The 14861-nt window shown below is 40.4% G+C and overlaps 1 protein-coding gene across 2 annotated transcripts in view; it reads right to left on the reverse strand.

Annotated features, from left to right (window-relative positions):
• Positions 1 to 14861, reverse strand: part of CACNA1F (calcium voltage-gated channel subunit alpha1 F) — a 125636-nt gene that overhangs the window by 81187 nt on the left and 29588 nt on the right. For both annotated transcript variants that reach the window (XM_075184998.1, XM_075184999.1), the window contains 4 exons: positions 8154 to 8235; positions 5269 to 5295; positions 4302 to 4462; positions 1563 to 1788 (listed from right to left, as the gene is read on the reverse strand). In XM_075184998.1, the coding sequence (XP_075041099.1) occupies positions 1563 to 1788; positions 4302 to 4462; positions 5269 to 5295; positions 8154 to 8235 (496 nt within the window). The remainder of the gene's footprint in view (positions 1 to 1562; positions 1789 to 4301; positions 4463 to 5268; positions 5296 to 8153; positions 8236 to 14861) is intronic.

A 14861-nucleotide genomic window follows, 5' to 3' on the forward strand; every position in this document is an offset into this window, starting at 1 on the left:
CCTTGCCATAAGGCAAAAGTGATAACTAAGTGGCTCGAGGATCATAACATCAAAATTTTGGGCCATGGCCAGGAAACTCCCCAGATCTTAATCCCATTGAGAACTTGTGGTCAACCCTCAAGAGACGGGTGAACAAACAAAATCCCACAAATTCTGTCAAACTCCGAGCATTGATTAGGCAAGAATGGACGGCCATCAGTTAGTATGTGGCCCAGAAATTGATTGACAGCATATCAGGGCGAATTACAGAAGTCTTCAAAAGGAAGAGTCAACACTGCAAATATTGACTCTTTGCATAAACTTAATACACTTGTCATTAAAAGCCTTTGACACCTATGAAGTGCTTGTAATTATACTTCAGTATACCATAGCAACATCTGACAAAAAGGTCTTAAAACACTGAAGCAGCAAACTTTCTGAAAACCAATAATTGTGTCATTGTCATAACTTTTGGCCATGACTGCATATGCCATATGACAAGAGCAGGGTGATTGGATGATTGAAAGTAAAGTTTAAGAGATGCTGGCAAAGCTAGCATCCCGCTCACACATTATATGCCCATAGCAATGTCACGCGTATATTTGCTATAATGTAGTATAATGTGTACCATGTCCTCTAACAGAGCCGTTATCAATTGGACACACTGGGGTCATCCGGCCACCGGCAACACAAAGAGTGTTGGCGCTGACCGCTGGCACTAGTCTTGTAGGACTTCATCTGTTAGTGGTCGGCCATATTTCACAAGCAGCGCTAGTCAGCTTGATTTCACCCAAAAAGCCTGGAAAAGGTTAAACCAGGAGGTGTCTGTAGTTGCCCAGATACCCTGTTAATCATGCCCCATTGTGTGGATAAGTGGGATCCCACTTTTTGAAATGGTGTCCAAGCAGACTTTTAGGGGCCTGCTGACTACAAGTCAGTGACAGCCCCTCTACTGATCGGGTCCTAATCTGGAGAGACTTTGTAATCTAAGCACTCTCCGTAGTACAATGGTAACCCGCTCTGTAGGCTAACTCAAAGAACCACCTGTTCCATCAATCCTTGATACGGTGCCACAAGACTCTAAGCTCAACAAGAGAACTCAAGTGGGCTTTAAACAAACTAATGACTTGGACACTGACAACTGCTCCTGCTTGTCTGAAGGCAGTGGGAATACGTCTGAACTTAGTGCTTAGAACTGTTGCCCCAGCCATATCTACACTAGAGGGCCTCTGTACATTGGAGGAATGGTGCAGACAGGAAAAATAAGTAGGCTGTTAGTTAAAAAAAATACATTGGGTATTAAAGAAAATGTATATGGAAAGTTCCATTTTAAAAATATTGTATGAGCTACATGTAATAACTTATTATGGATACATTTACATTTCCATGTAGATCATTCATACTCCAGACTACAGTACGGCTTCCATAAAATGTAGACAGCTGACCATGCTGGAACAAGGCTACTTTATCCCACACAATGGTTTTATAGCATCTGCTGTATGCCAGGGACGTATGCCTTCTTCCCACGTATTATTATACATACAGACACTATAACGTATGAGAGAAAACCTCGTCCTGCTGACCTTGTGACCTTGAAGATCCTTAGTAGCCGCACACAGCGCAGGACAGAGATTCCGAGCGGGGACATGATGTGGAACTCTACCAGGACGGTCTCCAGGATCCCTCCGCAAACCACGAAACAGTCAAAGCGATTAAAGAAAGACACAAAGTAGGCGTGGAATCCCAGACTGTACATCTTAAGGAGCATCTCCAGGGTGAAGAGAGAGAGCAGCACCTTATTAGCATAGCCTGGAAAAGGAGAAAACCAGGATATCACCATATAAAATACAAGGACATGAGTGTAGCAAAGCCCACACCTCAATATCATCATCATCATTTATTTATATAGCGCCACTAATTCCACAGCGCTGTACAGAGAACTCATTCACATCAGTCCCTGCCCCATTGGAGCTTACAGTCTAAATTCCCTAATATACACACACACAGACACACAGACAGATTGATAGAGACTAGGGTCAATTTTTGATAGCAGCCAATTAACCTACCAGTATGTTTTTTTTTTGGAGTGTGGGAGGAAACCGGAGCACCCGGAGGAAACCCACGCAAACACAGGGAGAACATACAAACTCCACACAGATAAGGCCATGGTCGGGAATCGAACTCATGACCCCAGTGCTGTGAGACAGAAGTGCTAACCACTAGGCCACTGTGCTGCCCATATCACATGTGAATGTTGTCTAGAAGATACTTTTTACAAAAAAAATCAAGAAGCAACTTAAAATTGGGGCTGCATTAATGCTACAGTGAGCAGTGAATGAAGAGAATTTCCTTTTATTGTCATATAAACAGTCGACTATTCAAAACAATGAACAATGAAGAGGTAATATATTGCTGACTGTAATAGCATTACAGTGTTTCCCAAACTCAGTCCTCAGGAACCAATAACAGTGCAGGTTTTCCATATCTCCTTGCTGGAGCACAGGTGTATTCATTATTGAATGACACGTTATAATTATACCACCTGTGGATCTGTTACAATGTATCAGTCAGTAATGAATACACCTGTGCTCCAGGAAGGAGATATAGAAGACATGCACTGTTAGGGGTACCCGAGGACACCAGCATATACAGAAGCCGCATACGAGGCAGTTAATATACTTAAAGTGCTCATAACTACACACGGCGCAGGCAGCCATGTTTTCAGCTGAAGCAATATTCATAAGAATGTAGTCTACTAATTTGTTCCGAAATCACTGAGAGACAGTGGCGTATCTATTGGCGTATGATGATGACTGGCGTATTTAAAGCATAATGATATGTGTCATAGCGTATCACCATGCTTTACTCATACCTACACATTTACTCCTATATAGTCAAAGCTGTCAAAGATCCGTGTGGCTACGCATATAGGAGTAAATACGCCATTTTTGCACACTTTTTGTTAAGTGAATAGCGCTAGTTTTGCATGCAACTCTGCATCACGCCCACTGGGCCTGAGTCACTAAGGAAAGCAAAACAAAAAAAAGGAGTAAGTTTGCTCCTGGACAGAACATGTTACAATACAAGGGGTGCAAATTAAGTTTATTATTTTGCACACAAGTTAAATGCTGGCTGTTTTTTCATGTAGCGCACAAATAATTGATAGCTTTATTTTTACACTGAAATTTAAAGTTGATCTAGGACATGTCCTATCCCAATTATAGATCTGTCCCCATATTTTAAAATTACCCCCCCCCCCCCTCCAATGCAACATGGTTTTGCCCAGGTGCAAAGTTACTCCTTTTTTATGCTTTACTCTCCTTAATGACTCAGGCCCAGAATACGCAAGTCTAATGGATATAAATGCTGTGTGAGGTGGGACTGCTAGTCCTTTGCATGTCCTTCCTCAGTACAACCCAGAAGCTCATGCAAATTCATGTTTAAGCACTGCCTACCTGTGTCTTTATGGTTCACCCTCTATCAAACAAACTTTATTATCAAATGACATTATGTCTGACTGCTAACTTGATTGGTAGATCAGAAGCTAGATGAGCAGATGGGATTAGTTCCCCTTTAAACAAATCAGTATTGCTTAAGTTGTCACCTACACACACTAAAGCTGGGTACACACTACAGAAATTTCAACCAACTTTTTATGCCGAGCGATTTTACATGCGATGGATTTTCCGATCGCTCGGTCCATGGACTGCATACACACACGCCTTGTTTAGGATGATAAAGGGAAGAGCGGACGTCTCTTTAGTGACTTTTTACAGCCATGTTGTCGTGAGCAATGACTGTAATTTCATACTCACTGTTGTGGATCGGTCAGAAGTTTATATACACTACACAGCGGAAATGAGATTGGAACGAAAATATTTAACGGTAAGACCAACCAAATGAGGCGACAATCGTCCATTTGGGCAGACTTGCGACCATCGTGTCACTGCACACACTGACCCGACTTTTGAACGAGCGGTCGTATGTCGGCTGATTGAGCCGATTATTGGATGAAAACTGTGTAGTGTGTACCCAGCTTAAGGGGTATATTTACTAAACTGCGGGGTTGAAAAAGTGGAGATGCTGCCTATAGCAACCAATCAGATTCTAGCTGTCATTTTGTAGAATGCACTAAATAAATCACTTTTAAAGCTAAAAGATCCTTAGCACTGTATGTAGTTGCATGGTGTAAAACTCTGTGAATGTCAGCACTGAAAATATACAGTCTCTCTGTTATTATAAATAAAAAATACAGAGTGATCTCAGACTATGTTAACTAATTTCAGTCTATCCATTCCTACACGTTTCTTTCAGCCTCTCACCTTGTATCTGAGTAAGCCACTCTGGCTGCCGGTAATGTTCAGACGCTATGGTCAGGGTGTTCAGAAACACCAGGATCAGAACCATCCAATAAAAGGTGACGGATTTAACTGCCAGGCGACATTTCCTCCGGAAAGCTCTGTTCCAGCGTCTCAACTTCCGGCTATTAAAGGCAAATGTTTCATTAAAACTGATTGACCTGCAGTAGGCGCAGATAACTCTTACTCTATGTATCAGAGTTCCCTAAAACACATTAAGAAAAGATGGCACTGCCGCTGTATGTGCTCTTACACATGTGTACTGTTCTGAGCCTGTGAGACTTTGGGGTATATTTACTAAACTGCGAGTTTGAAAAAGTGGAGATGTTGCCTATAGCAACCAATCAGATTCTAGTTGTCATTTTGCAGAATGTACTAAATAAATGACAGCTAGAATCTGATTGGTTGCTGTAGGCAACATCTCCACTTTTTCAAACCCGCAGTTTAGTTAATCTAGCCCTTTGGCTCTGATCTGTATTCACTGACTAGTACAGCCAATAGGGCTTAATGAAAAGTTGCTGAGAGTACACAGCTACATTTAGAGTGCTGAGCGGAACATCCATGTAACACAATCTAGGATTTGCTGCATCCACATCCATTCTCTCTCATTGCTCGTGTGTAGTTACATTTCTCATAGTGTTCTATGTACCTTATTTGTCGTACAGACTGAGATGCACCAAGCGTAGTGCAGACTGTGCTGCATTAGCTAATGTAATGTGAATGCACCATAGGCACAGAGAAATCATCATCATCATTTTAAATTGTACTACTAATCATTGCTGGAAGCTACCATACATATATGCCGTTCCTATATAAATTTAATGTATAAACTAAAGGGACATTGTGATATTTAAGAGACAATCAGGGGCATTGAGAAACATGTCCTGCAAATAATTGACTATTATTTCACCAGAACACGTGCAATACTTACCAGCAACCGGTCTGGCCCAACTTACTCCTGGATAAACAAAATGAAACATAACGTAATAAGTCCAAAGGAGCAACAGAGGAATTATTTAAAACTACAGGTAATAAAATCAGCTGTATACAATTTACATTTGTGAGAGTAACTAGACATGTAGAAGAAAATAAATCAAACGTCAGAGATGTCCAAGTGATTAGGGCATAACCAAAACAGAAATTAATTATAACTAGAGACGGACCTAACAACATCTGGGCAGAATTAGTGATAAAGAGAGCATGTCATGTGCCTACAAGCTCATTGGATGCAACACTGATGTATAAGGACTGAACTTACATGGTACCATCCAGCAAATCCGGCAAGAGTGCAGGAAAAAGGCTCTTTCACCACTTTGTCTCATTTAACAAAGGCTTAAAGCCTTAAGCAACATTAGTCCAGACAGAGTTGACTACACAGCAAACGCACGATGAAACACCGGCACATGCGCAATACGTCAACTCTGTCACTTCAATGGAGTTTGTCCCTTTCGCAACGAAACTAGAGTTTCATTGCAGAGAGGGTTTTGCAGCGAGGATCACACGACAGGTAAGTGTTCTTGAATAGCAGCGGCACATCTTTCTTTATCACTTTAATCAGCAGCGATGAAGATCCTTAAGTAACGCTGCCCACTGCCCACCAATGATAAACATATCCCTAAGTATTATAGTTTAAGGGGGGAATTCAGTTGGCCGCGCTATTGCTGAAAGTAACGCGGCCTGCATAGTTTTACCTATATTACAGTAATAGTGTGCACTATTACAGTTAATATGGTGATCTTCAACGCTGGTTTTTGCTCACAGCTCAGCAGCAGAAATCAGGGTTAAAATTACTGTATTGAAGGTCACAATTATCACAGGGTGATTACTTATAGAAGGTGACGCTCCTTCATGCTAAATGAAAACCATTAAACACAGCCGGCCTCATTTATGAAGCGTACTCTCTGCCTAGTGCACATCAAGGTGCCTATACTCTGCTCTTGGTTGGCAGCGCCACAATGCAGAAATGCGCGTAGGAGTGTGGGGAGGCGATAAAGAATCTTAAGTCTATCTTCTTACCGCATTAGAACTACCCCTTTCAATACATTAGTTTTAATTTATTTTCTCCTAGAGTACTGTTTGGTTTAGCCTCCTTTATGGCTTAAATTAAGCGCAAGAAGAAGAGGACACTGGGGCTGTCTATCACTGGGGCTGGTTGAGGATTTAGGGAGGGGGTCATGTTGACCTTTTGCAATTACAGTTTTATCTCATTAAAACTAGAGGACGAGACCCAATCTCCTCCAGCTCTGAGCTGGTGAAGGATTCTAATCCTGAAAATGGGCCCGCTCCACCCCCTTTATCTCGCTATAATAATCTTACCAGTGGCAAACGCAGGATTTGTAGAGGGGGGTTTCCACACCACGCCGCCAGTGGGTGTGGCCAGCATGCATGGGGGCGTGGCTATAATTTTAGACAGTGCTTGGCTGCTCTCCAACTCTTCCTATCCCCATAATATACATAGGCAATGCTGTGTGCACTACTGTTAGGTGCACGCAGCTCTCCCTTTTCAAGCAGAGCCGTGTGAAGTGGGGGCAGGGTCCAGCCACCTCAATTATGCAGTGCCCCAGGCTTGGAGGGGGGTTTCCAGGCACCTTGGTTTGCCTATGCCCACCCTACAAATTTTAAATCTTGTTTCTGCACCGCTCCGCAACACATGCAGCGCCCGCTAGTTTACGCCGTACTTTGCTATCTATACTTCACTCTGCCTAATTCTACCGAACTCCTCCCCTCTTCCTGTGCGAACATCAGCTTCTCCGCAAATGCCGCCATCTGACCTGTCCACGCCGGCGGAAATAACGACGCACTTGCGAAAATTAAGGCGTGCAGCCAATCTACCTACAGCTACATTTACTCTGCAGAGCTCCCATTTGTGCACCATAAAGGGCCTCCATGTCCAATCCTGCTTGCTGACTAGACTACATTGTGATGCAGTATTTTTTTTGCTGTTTCACGTGCTTAGTATGAATCATTTTATTCTGACACACCTACAACATAAGTCATTGTGAGTTAATGATAGCACTTAATTGTGGCACTGTGGTTAGCATTATTGCATGGGGCCATTAGTTTGATTCCGACCAGGGGCCTGATTCATTAAGGATCTTAATTTAAGAAACTTCTTATTTCAGTCTCCTGGACAAAACCATGTTACAATGCAAGGGGTGCAAATTAGTATTCTGTTTTGCACATAAGTTAAATACTGACTGTTTTTTCATGTAGCACACAAATATCAACTTTAAATGTCAGTGTACAAATAAGCTATCAAGTATTTGTGTGCTACATGAAAAAAACAGTTAGGGCTAGATTTACTGAGCTGCGGGTTTGAAAAAGTGGGGATGTTGCCTATAGCAACCAATCAGATTCTAGCTGTCATTTTGTAGAAGGTACTAAATAAATGAAAGCTAGAATCTGATTGGTTGCTATAGGCAACATCCCCACTTTTTCAAACCCGCAGCTTAGTAAATGTAGCCCGTAGTATTTAATTTATGTGCAAAACAAATACTAATTTGCACCCCTTGCATTGTAACATCGTTTTGTCCAGGAGACTTAAATAAGAAGTTTCTTAAGTTAAGATCCTTAATGAATCAGGCCCCAGGACCCTATCTGAGTGGAGTTTGTATGTTCTCCTAATTGTGTGTGGATTTATAATAAGTTAAATGGCCTCTGACACAATGGACTCCAGTCTGCATGTGTATGGTAGGGAATTTTATAATGGAGACTCGAGTGAGAGGACTGGTATGAATGATTACATATTGTCTGTATAGCGCCGCGTAATAAGACTGGCGCTATATAAATATATGATAATACACAATAATAACTCACATGCACAAGGAGCAGCAGTTTGTATGTTCATCCTCTAGATTCTCTGTGTTGAGCGATGTGGTCTCACTGGCAGGGAGGCTGGCTGCAGGAAGCACACACAAACAATGGCAATAAACATCGTATACATACATTATGGACTAAAGAACATGCAGCTGTATTGCTCTCTCCGTAACCGCTCACTGTTGTTGTTCAATGCCACATCATTTTTTAGTTTTTAATTACACTTTTGTCCTTGAAAACTTTTACCCACAAGTGTTTCTTAATATTGACCAACAGTGAAATATCACTTTTATTTTATGTCTACTGGATGTGGCATCAGTATCTATTATCGTGTGTATAGAGGTACAGGATCATTGAAGGGGAGAAGTTCACAATACCATAGAATTGTGCTACGATCATGTCCGCTGGTCCTGTCTTATTATATAAAGTGTGTTATGTATGTTTTGCAGATTTTCTCATAACAAGAAGCAAATAAATTGTATTCACATATTCACCACTGTGAATATACACAACAATAAAGGAACATTCAGCTATCGCTATAGTAATACATATATTCTAAATGTCCCGATTTAGGGGGGACAGTCCCGATTTGAGAGATCTATTCTGCCACTCCGATCAGGACAGCTGTGTCCTGTGGGTGGGAAATTTGGGAGGTATATCTCATTCACTGTTGTTCTGCGCGGCCCTGGTGTATGTGAACACGCTAACATTGTGTCGTGGCCACGCCCACATCGTGATGTGGCCACGCCCCCCCCCCCTGTCCCCATGCCAGACACCCAAATGTTGGAAGCTATAGTAATACATTATTATGAAACTTTGACACTGGTCAAATTGGTGGCATCATGATTTCTTTGAGTTTGTCACTAAATACTGATAGATTGCAGCTTAAGGGGTGTGCTTCATTCACTTAATGGTAAATAAAGGCACTAGGGCTCAGAAGGACTGTGGGGAAACAAGGTATTAATATCACCTCAACCTGTCAACTGTGGACTATAGAAACATTTACTTTTTCTAGCCCTCTGGTTCCCCATATTTCTCAGTCATATTTAGACTTGTGTATATTCTATTTTGAAAGTAGAAAAAGGTCTGCCAGCATGAATCCTTATCTTGCAGACTAGTCCATTGTTTCAGTCTAGGCAAAGGGTTATTCTCCACCAGTCCTGTATGAATGTACAGCACACCAGAGGGTCTCTTGGTTTTAATTAGATGTGAGCTTGATGTTTAATTACAGAGGACTGCATTGTATATTTAAATGTAAATGTGTCTGGATTGTGATCTCTCCTGTTTTAACAAACTCTGCTGTATAGCCACAGAACAATACCTGTCTCTAATTAAATCAGGAGTGACTCGTCTGCTATCCCTTTAGCTGTATGTTTACCTGTAAAAAGGTAAACACAGAAAAGAACCAATCAGGCAGGAAAACTCGGATGGCTTGTCTCTCTTATTTACTAAGATTGAGGGGTTTGGAGCGTTCGAATGAATTAATGAAAAGTCCTTCCACAAAACTGGAGTAAATGGCAGATTGTTTTCTTACAGTGGCGATACATATCAGCTGTGATTTGGATTGTAGGCTCTTTTGGTAGATTTCATAAAGATTTTTTTACAGTTCGTTTTCTGATAAATTTCTGAAAAATTATGTAGATCTCAAATTAATCTTGTTATTGGGTGAAAATTTGCAACATTCCTCTACCTTGGCAGCATCACTTCTCACCCTAGGAACCAAGCGTTCAGACCTTGGGGAGGATTCAGATTCTCGCTATCAATGTATTAGATAAATAATAGCTAGAATCTGATTGGTTGCTATGGGCAACTCCTCCAATTTTTGCTTTTTATCTACCCCCTTGTGTTTAACTACACGTGATTAGGAATTGCTATATGGGATTTGAGACACCATCCAAAGAATTATGGGCTGTTTTTTCCCCATATATGCACTCAGTTGATTAATTTGTATGGTATATGAGCTTAATCCACCTATTCAATTTACACCTGCTGACACATATTTGTTAATATTACATTCTTTTTATGTAATTAATTATCACATATTTGTTACTTGTACTATTGTTGTGTTTATAGCACCTAGATTACTTTTCTCCTCTGTTTGTTCATTTTATGCATCACAAGGGTCCATTATTGTGGCCAGAAAAGGACTGCACACAGGGGCCTGAAAGTGGTTATGTCCTGATAACATTTAACAATATGTTCTATAATAATAGTATAAGTCTTATCGGGCATTGTGACTGATTTGGGGTCATACAAGCAGAGACATTGGACCAACTGCCCAAATAACCCAAAATAAAATAGTATATGTAGCCAGTATTTATATTTGGTTTATACTGAAAGGAACTAGCAGATAATATGTTCATGTAAATTCCTGAGGTTGTACTAATTGCATAAAGGTAATAAATAAGGGATAAACTATATTATTTCCTGGGTTTTTTTTTTTGCTACACAATGCACATACAATCTAATTTATTTCATTAGAGAAATGCATATTTTCAATGGTATATATCTTGATTTTTGTGATAGTTACTTTTTATCATTCTGCTACTTGGAACTTTTAAAATCACATACAAAAGATGGCATCATACAGGCCGGTCCTGCCAAGGGTCGGTTACTGGATTAGTGTCCAATTTGGGCACTGCTTCGGAACAGCAGCTCAATGATTGAATAATGGAGCAAGTTGATGAAATGCACTAGCCTTTGGACTTGATACACATGGGAGTGTGGACCAATCAGCACTGAGGCTCAGGAAGAAAGTAGTATTTTCTCAAATTGATCGATAAAAAGAAAAGACACACAATAGTCTATCTTGGGCAAGTAAGCAACACGTTTGATATTATGCAAATAGATCCGTTGAAGATAATGGGACTGAATATACACAACATGGCCAAAAGTACATGGACACCCGAGCATCATTTCCATATATGTTTGCTGAACATCTCTTTCCAAAACCATAGGCATTAATATGAAGTTAGTGCCCCCTTTACTTCTATAACAGCCTCTAGTCTTCTGGGAAGGTTTTCCACTTACTTTTGAAATTTGACTGTGGGTATTCACATCCATACAGACTCAAGGTTATATGTGAGGTTGGATACTGATGTTGGGCGATAAGGCCTGGTGCGCAGTTGGTGTTCGATGGGATTCTGTGCAGGCCAGTTAAGTTCTTCCACTCATTCAGGTAGGAAGCATTCTCCGGGCATAAGCCAAACCGAGATTTGTCCATTGTACTGTCAGATGGTGAAGTGTAATTCCAGAGTCCAATGGTGGTGTGCTTTACGCCAATCAATGACTGGCATTAGGTAAGGCGATCTAAGGCTAGTGGGCTAGTGTGCAGCAGCTCAACCGTGGAAACCCAATCCATGAAGCTCCTGATGAACAGTTCTTTTACTGATGTTACTTCCACAGACAGTTTGGAAATTTACTGGGGCAGCTCTAGCCGGGCAGAAATTTGATGAACTGATTTGTTGGAAAGGTGGCATCCTATGACGTTGAATGTCACTAAGCTCTTCAGTATGACCCATTCTACTGCTAATGTTTGACTATGGAGATTGCATGGCATGATTTTATGCGCATGTTACCAATGGTTGTGGCTGAAATGGCCAAACACACTAATTAGAATGAGTGTCCACATACAGTGTACAAGTGGTAGGACATAAGCCATCTTGAAAAGTATAGAATGGTGTTCCAGACAACATTACCATATGACCCCAAACAAAATGGTATGAGAAAGAACCATAGTCTCCCAAAAGTTGGTTACGTATGCTTTTTTTGAGTCATGATAGCTTGTTATCTCCAAAATCATTTACACAGTAAGGCTACAGAGAAAACTCAGGTGAACAGTTATCTTTTGCGCTCACTGACTAAATAAAACAATGATTCTATTATAAAATGTATAATGACCTCTATTATGAATCAATAAATACTTATTTTATTGTCCCTATGTAATCAAACTATAAGGTAAAAACAACATATAATAACAACAGATTAAAATAATGAATATATATACATACATAAGTAATCCCCTGGATAAGCCAAGGTGGATGAAATAAGCACTGAAATCTATTAACAATGGATAGATCACAGAATCAAAAATACATATTCCTGAGTTGCTAAAAACAGAAATTCCAAATAACAATAGTATATTGGGTACTGCCGATATGATGTAATGGTAGTGTTCAAATAAGGTCCAATTCCAATAGCGGAGGGTGTATTGAAGATAATATAACTATTAGAGGATGGTATTGATTTATATATAACCCACAATTGGTGGGGCCAATACTTGCGATTGCGTGACTGGGAGTGATAAAGTCAGTCTCTTGTAGCGGTCCTGTTGCTGGCTTGCAGCGTGTAGCGTGCAGAGTAGTGTTCCAAATACTCCAGACAGCAGTGGGTGATCAGTTCCACTACTGTGAGGGTGAGTGAGAGGTCCACAGGACGCGTGTCGCTCGCTTCCGGTTCTGGCTTGCGCGTCTGAGGTCACTTCCGGTTGGTTACTATTGGCCAATAGATGAGATGTGGGCGGAGTTCCAACGCGTTTCGTCTTACAAGACTTTCTCAAGGGAATTGATTATTTGGAATTTCTGTTTTTAGCAACTCAGGAATATGTATTTTTGATTCTGTGATCTATCCATTGTTAATAGATTTCAGTGCTTATTTCATCCACCTTGGCTTATCCAGGGGATTACTTGTGTATGTATATATATTCATTATTTTAATCTGTTGTTATTATATGTTGTTTTTACCTTATAGTTTGATTACATAGGGACAATAAAATAAGTATTTATTGATTCATAATAGAGGTCATTATACATTTTATAATAGAATCATTGTTTTATTTAGTCAGTGAGCGCAAAAGATAATCTTTGCATGTTACTGTATTACTAGGGAGGGATCCCTGGCTCTGTTTGCAGCTCCTGCAATCACCAGGAGGTGAGCGCTTAATCTTCATCCCTTTCCCAGGTGAACAGTTGACAGAAAGAAGTCTGACCTGTAGCATAGTAGAATATCTGGAAGCAAGGCCTTTGCACATGTGCCAAAAGAAAAGCATACCGAGTGGAAAGCTCATGTAAAAGGAAGAATTAAAGTTGGCTACAGCAATAATAAAGGAAACAAAATTCAAAGACACCAACAAGGTAACAATTAGAAGAAGCATGGTGATTGGGAAAGACTCTGTGTCATATCACTAGTAGTTCAGCCTGAGCAAAAAGCTTAATCAGAAACACAGGTAAAGAGCTATCTAATAAGAGCAATATCAACTCTACCTTCACTTTTTCAGTTAGCGGATCCACAAGAATAAACAAGTCAACCACCTGTCCAACATGGTTGAAACAGCACTAAATCCCAAGCCAGAGTCGCAAAAGCATATGGTTATTCCAAAAAACAGAAATGGATTAAAGCTGTTGATAAAGATAATACCTTTTTTAACTAGTTGCAGAACCCAGGAAGATACCACCAGGCAAGCATGGATCTGAATGCAAATGTATTTTTAATATCAAGTGTGACTCTGAGAGCAAAGTTCACAGATTCACAGCATGATTAGTTGTGAAGGAATATTTGCAAAAATATTGTGAATGTTATGATGACACCCTGTTATAGGTGGTAGCTGTAGCAGGATGAAAGTGAGACATCAAGACACGAAAACAAGACCTCCTCAATAGTGACACAGATGGACAATATGTACATGTGACAACCTGTAGGAGATGCCAAAAGATCAGAGAAGCTCCTTGTTATGGACTCAAATAATCAGCTACACCATGGAACTCTAAGACAAAAGAGGTTCTGCTAGGGGAATGGTACAGAAAATCAGACGGATCCATGCTTGTACTCCAAATGTATAGATGATAAACTGATATATCTGCTTATGTATCTAGATTATATGATAATAGTCCGCAATGAAGACAGAGAGGTCACAAAGTAAGTAAGGTTCTCAACAAGCACCTTGAATCTAAGGACTCAGAGGACTGACCATGCCCCCATTTTGACATGGCAATGCCCCTATCATGACATGACCACGCCCCCTGACCCAATGCCAGGTAATGAAATGTTTTATTATATAAGGGCACCACAAGGGTTCCACAATACAATAAAAATATCTTCTTTAACTTCAACATACGTGGACAATTATCTGCTGCTAATAATATGCATGTTCAATAATGAAATACATTGCAAGATTCAATCCTAAAGTCATTTGACACATTGTATAAATTATGTTTTCATAGTAGTTTTTATTTAATATCTATAATTCTGTGGGCAGAATAGAGCACATGGGCAAGCTGCGGCTCTGTAGTTGTATTGTCACCATAAGTCCTTGGCTGCCGGGACATGCTGGGACTTATTGTTCCACAGAAGTTAGCAAGTCACAGATTGGCCAAGCCTGTTTTACAGAATGTATTGCGAGTGTACTAGGTTCTAGTTAGAAGGGACCCATGGCAAAAATCAGGCCATTAGGTCCACTTAAAAGCCTAGAATATAGACTGGCGGTGACAGTAGAACTACTACTGATTCAAGGGAGCCAAAACTCTTTCTGTCCTGCTAGGTCTCATCACTGCTGGTGACATTACCCCTCCCAACAAAATATACACAAGCTACATAACAATAAGGGTCATTTCTATATTATTCTGCAGTTCTAGTTTCCTATTATTCCCAGTACATCCCAGTAAAATGATTCATGCAATGCATTGCTGCCAGGAGAAAAATCCAAATTTAGTG

Source organism: Mixophyes fleayi, chromosome 9 (assembly GCF_038048845.1).
Source record: "Mixophyes fleayi isolate aMixFle1 chromosome 9, aMixFle1.hap1, whole genome shotgun sequence".
NCBI lineage: Eukaryota > Metazoa > Chordata > Amphibia > Anura > Limnodynastidae > Mixophyes > Mixophyes fleayi.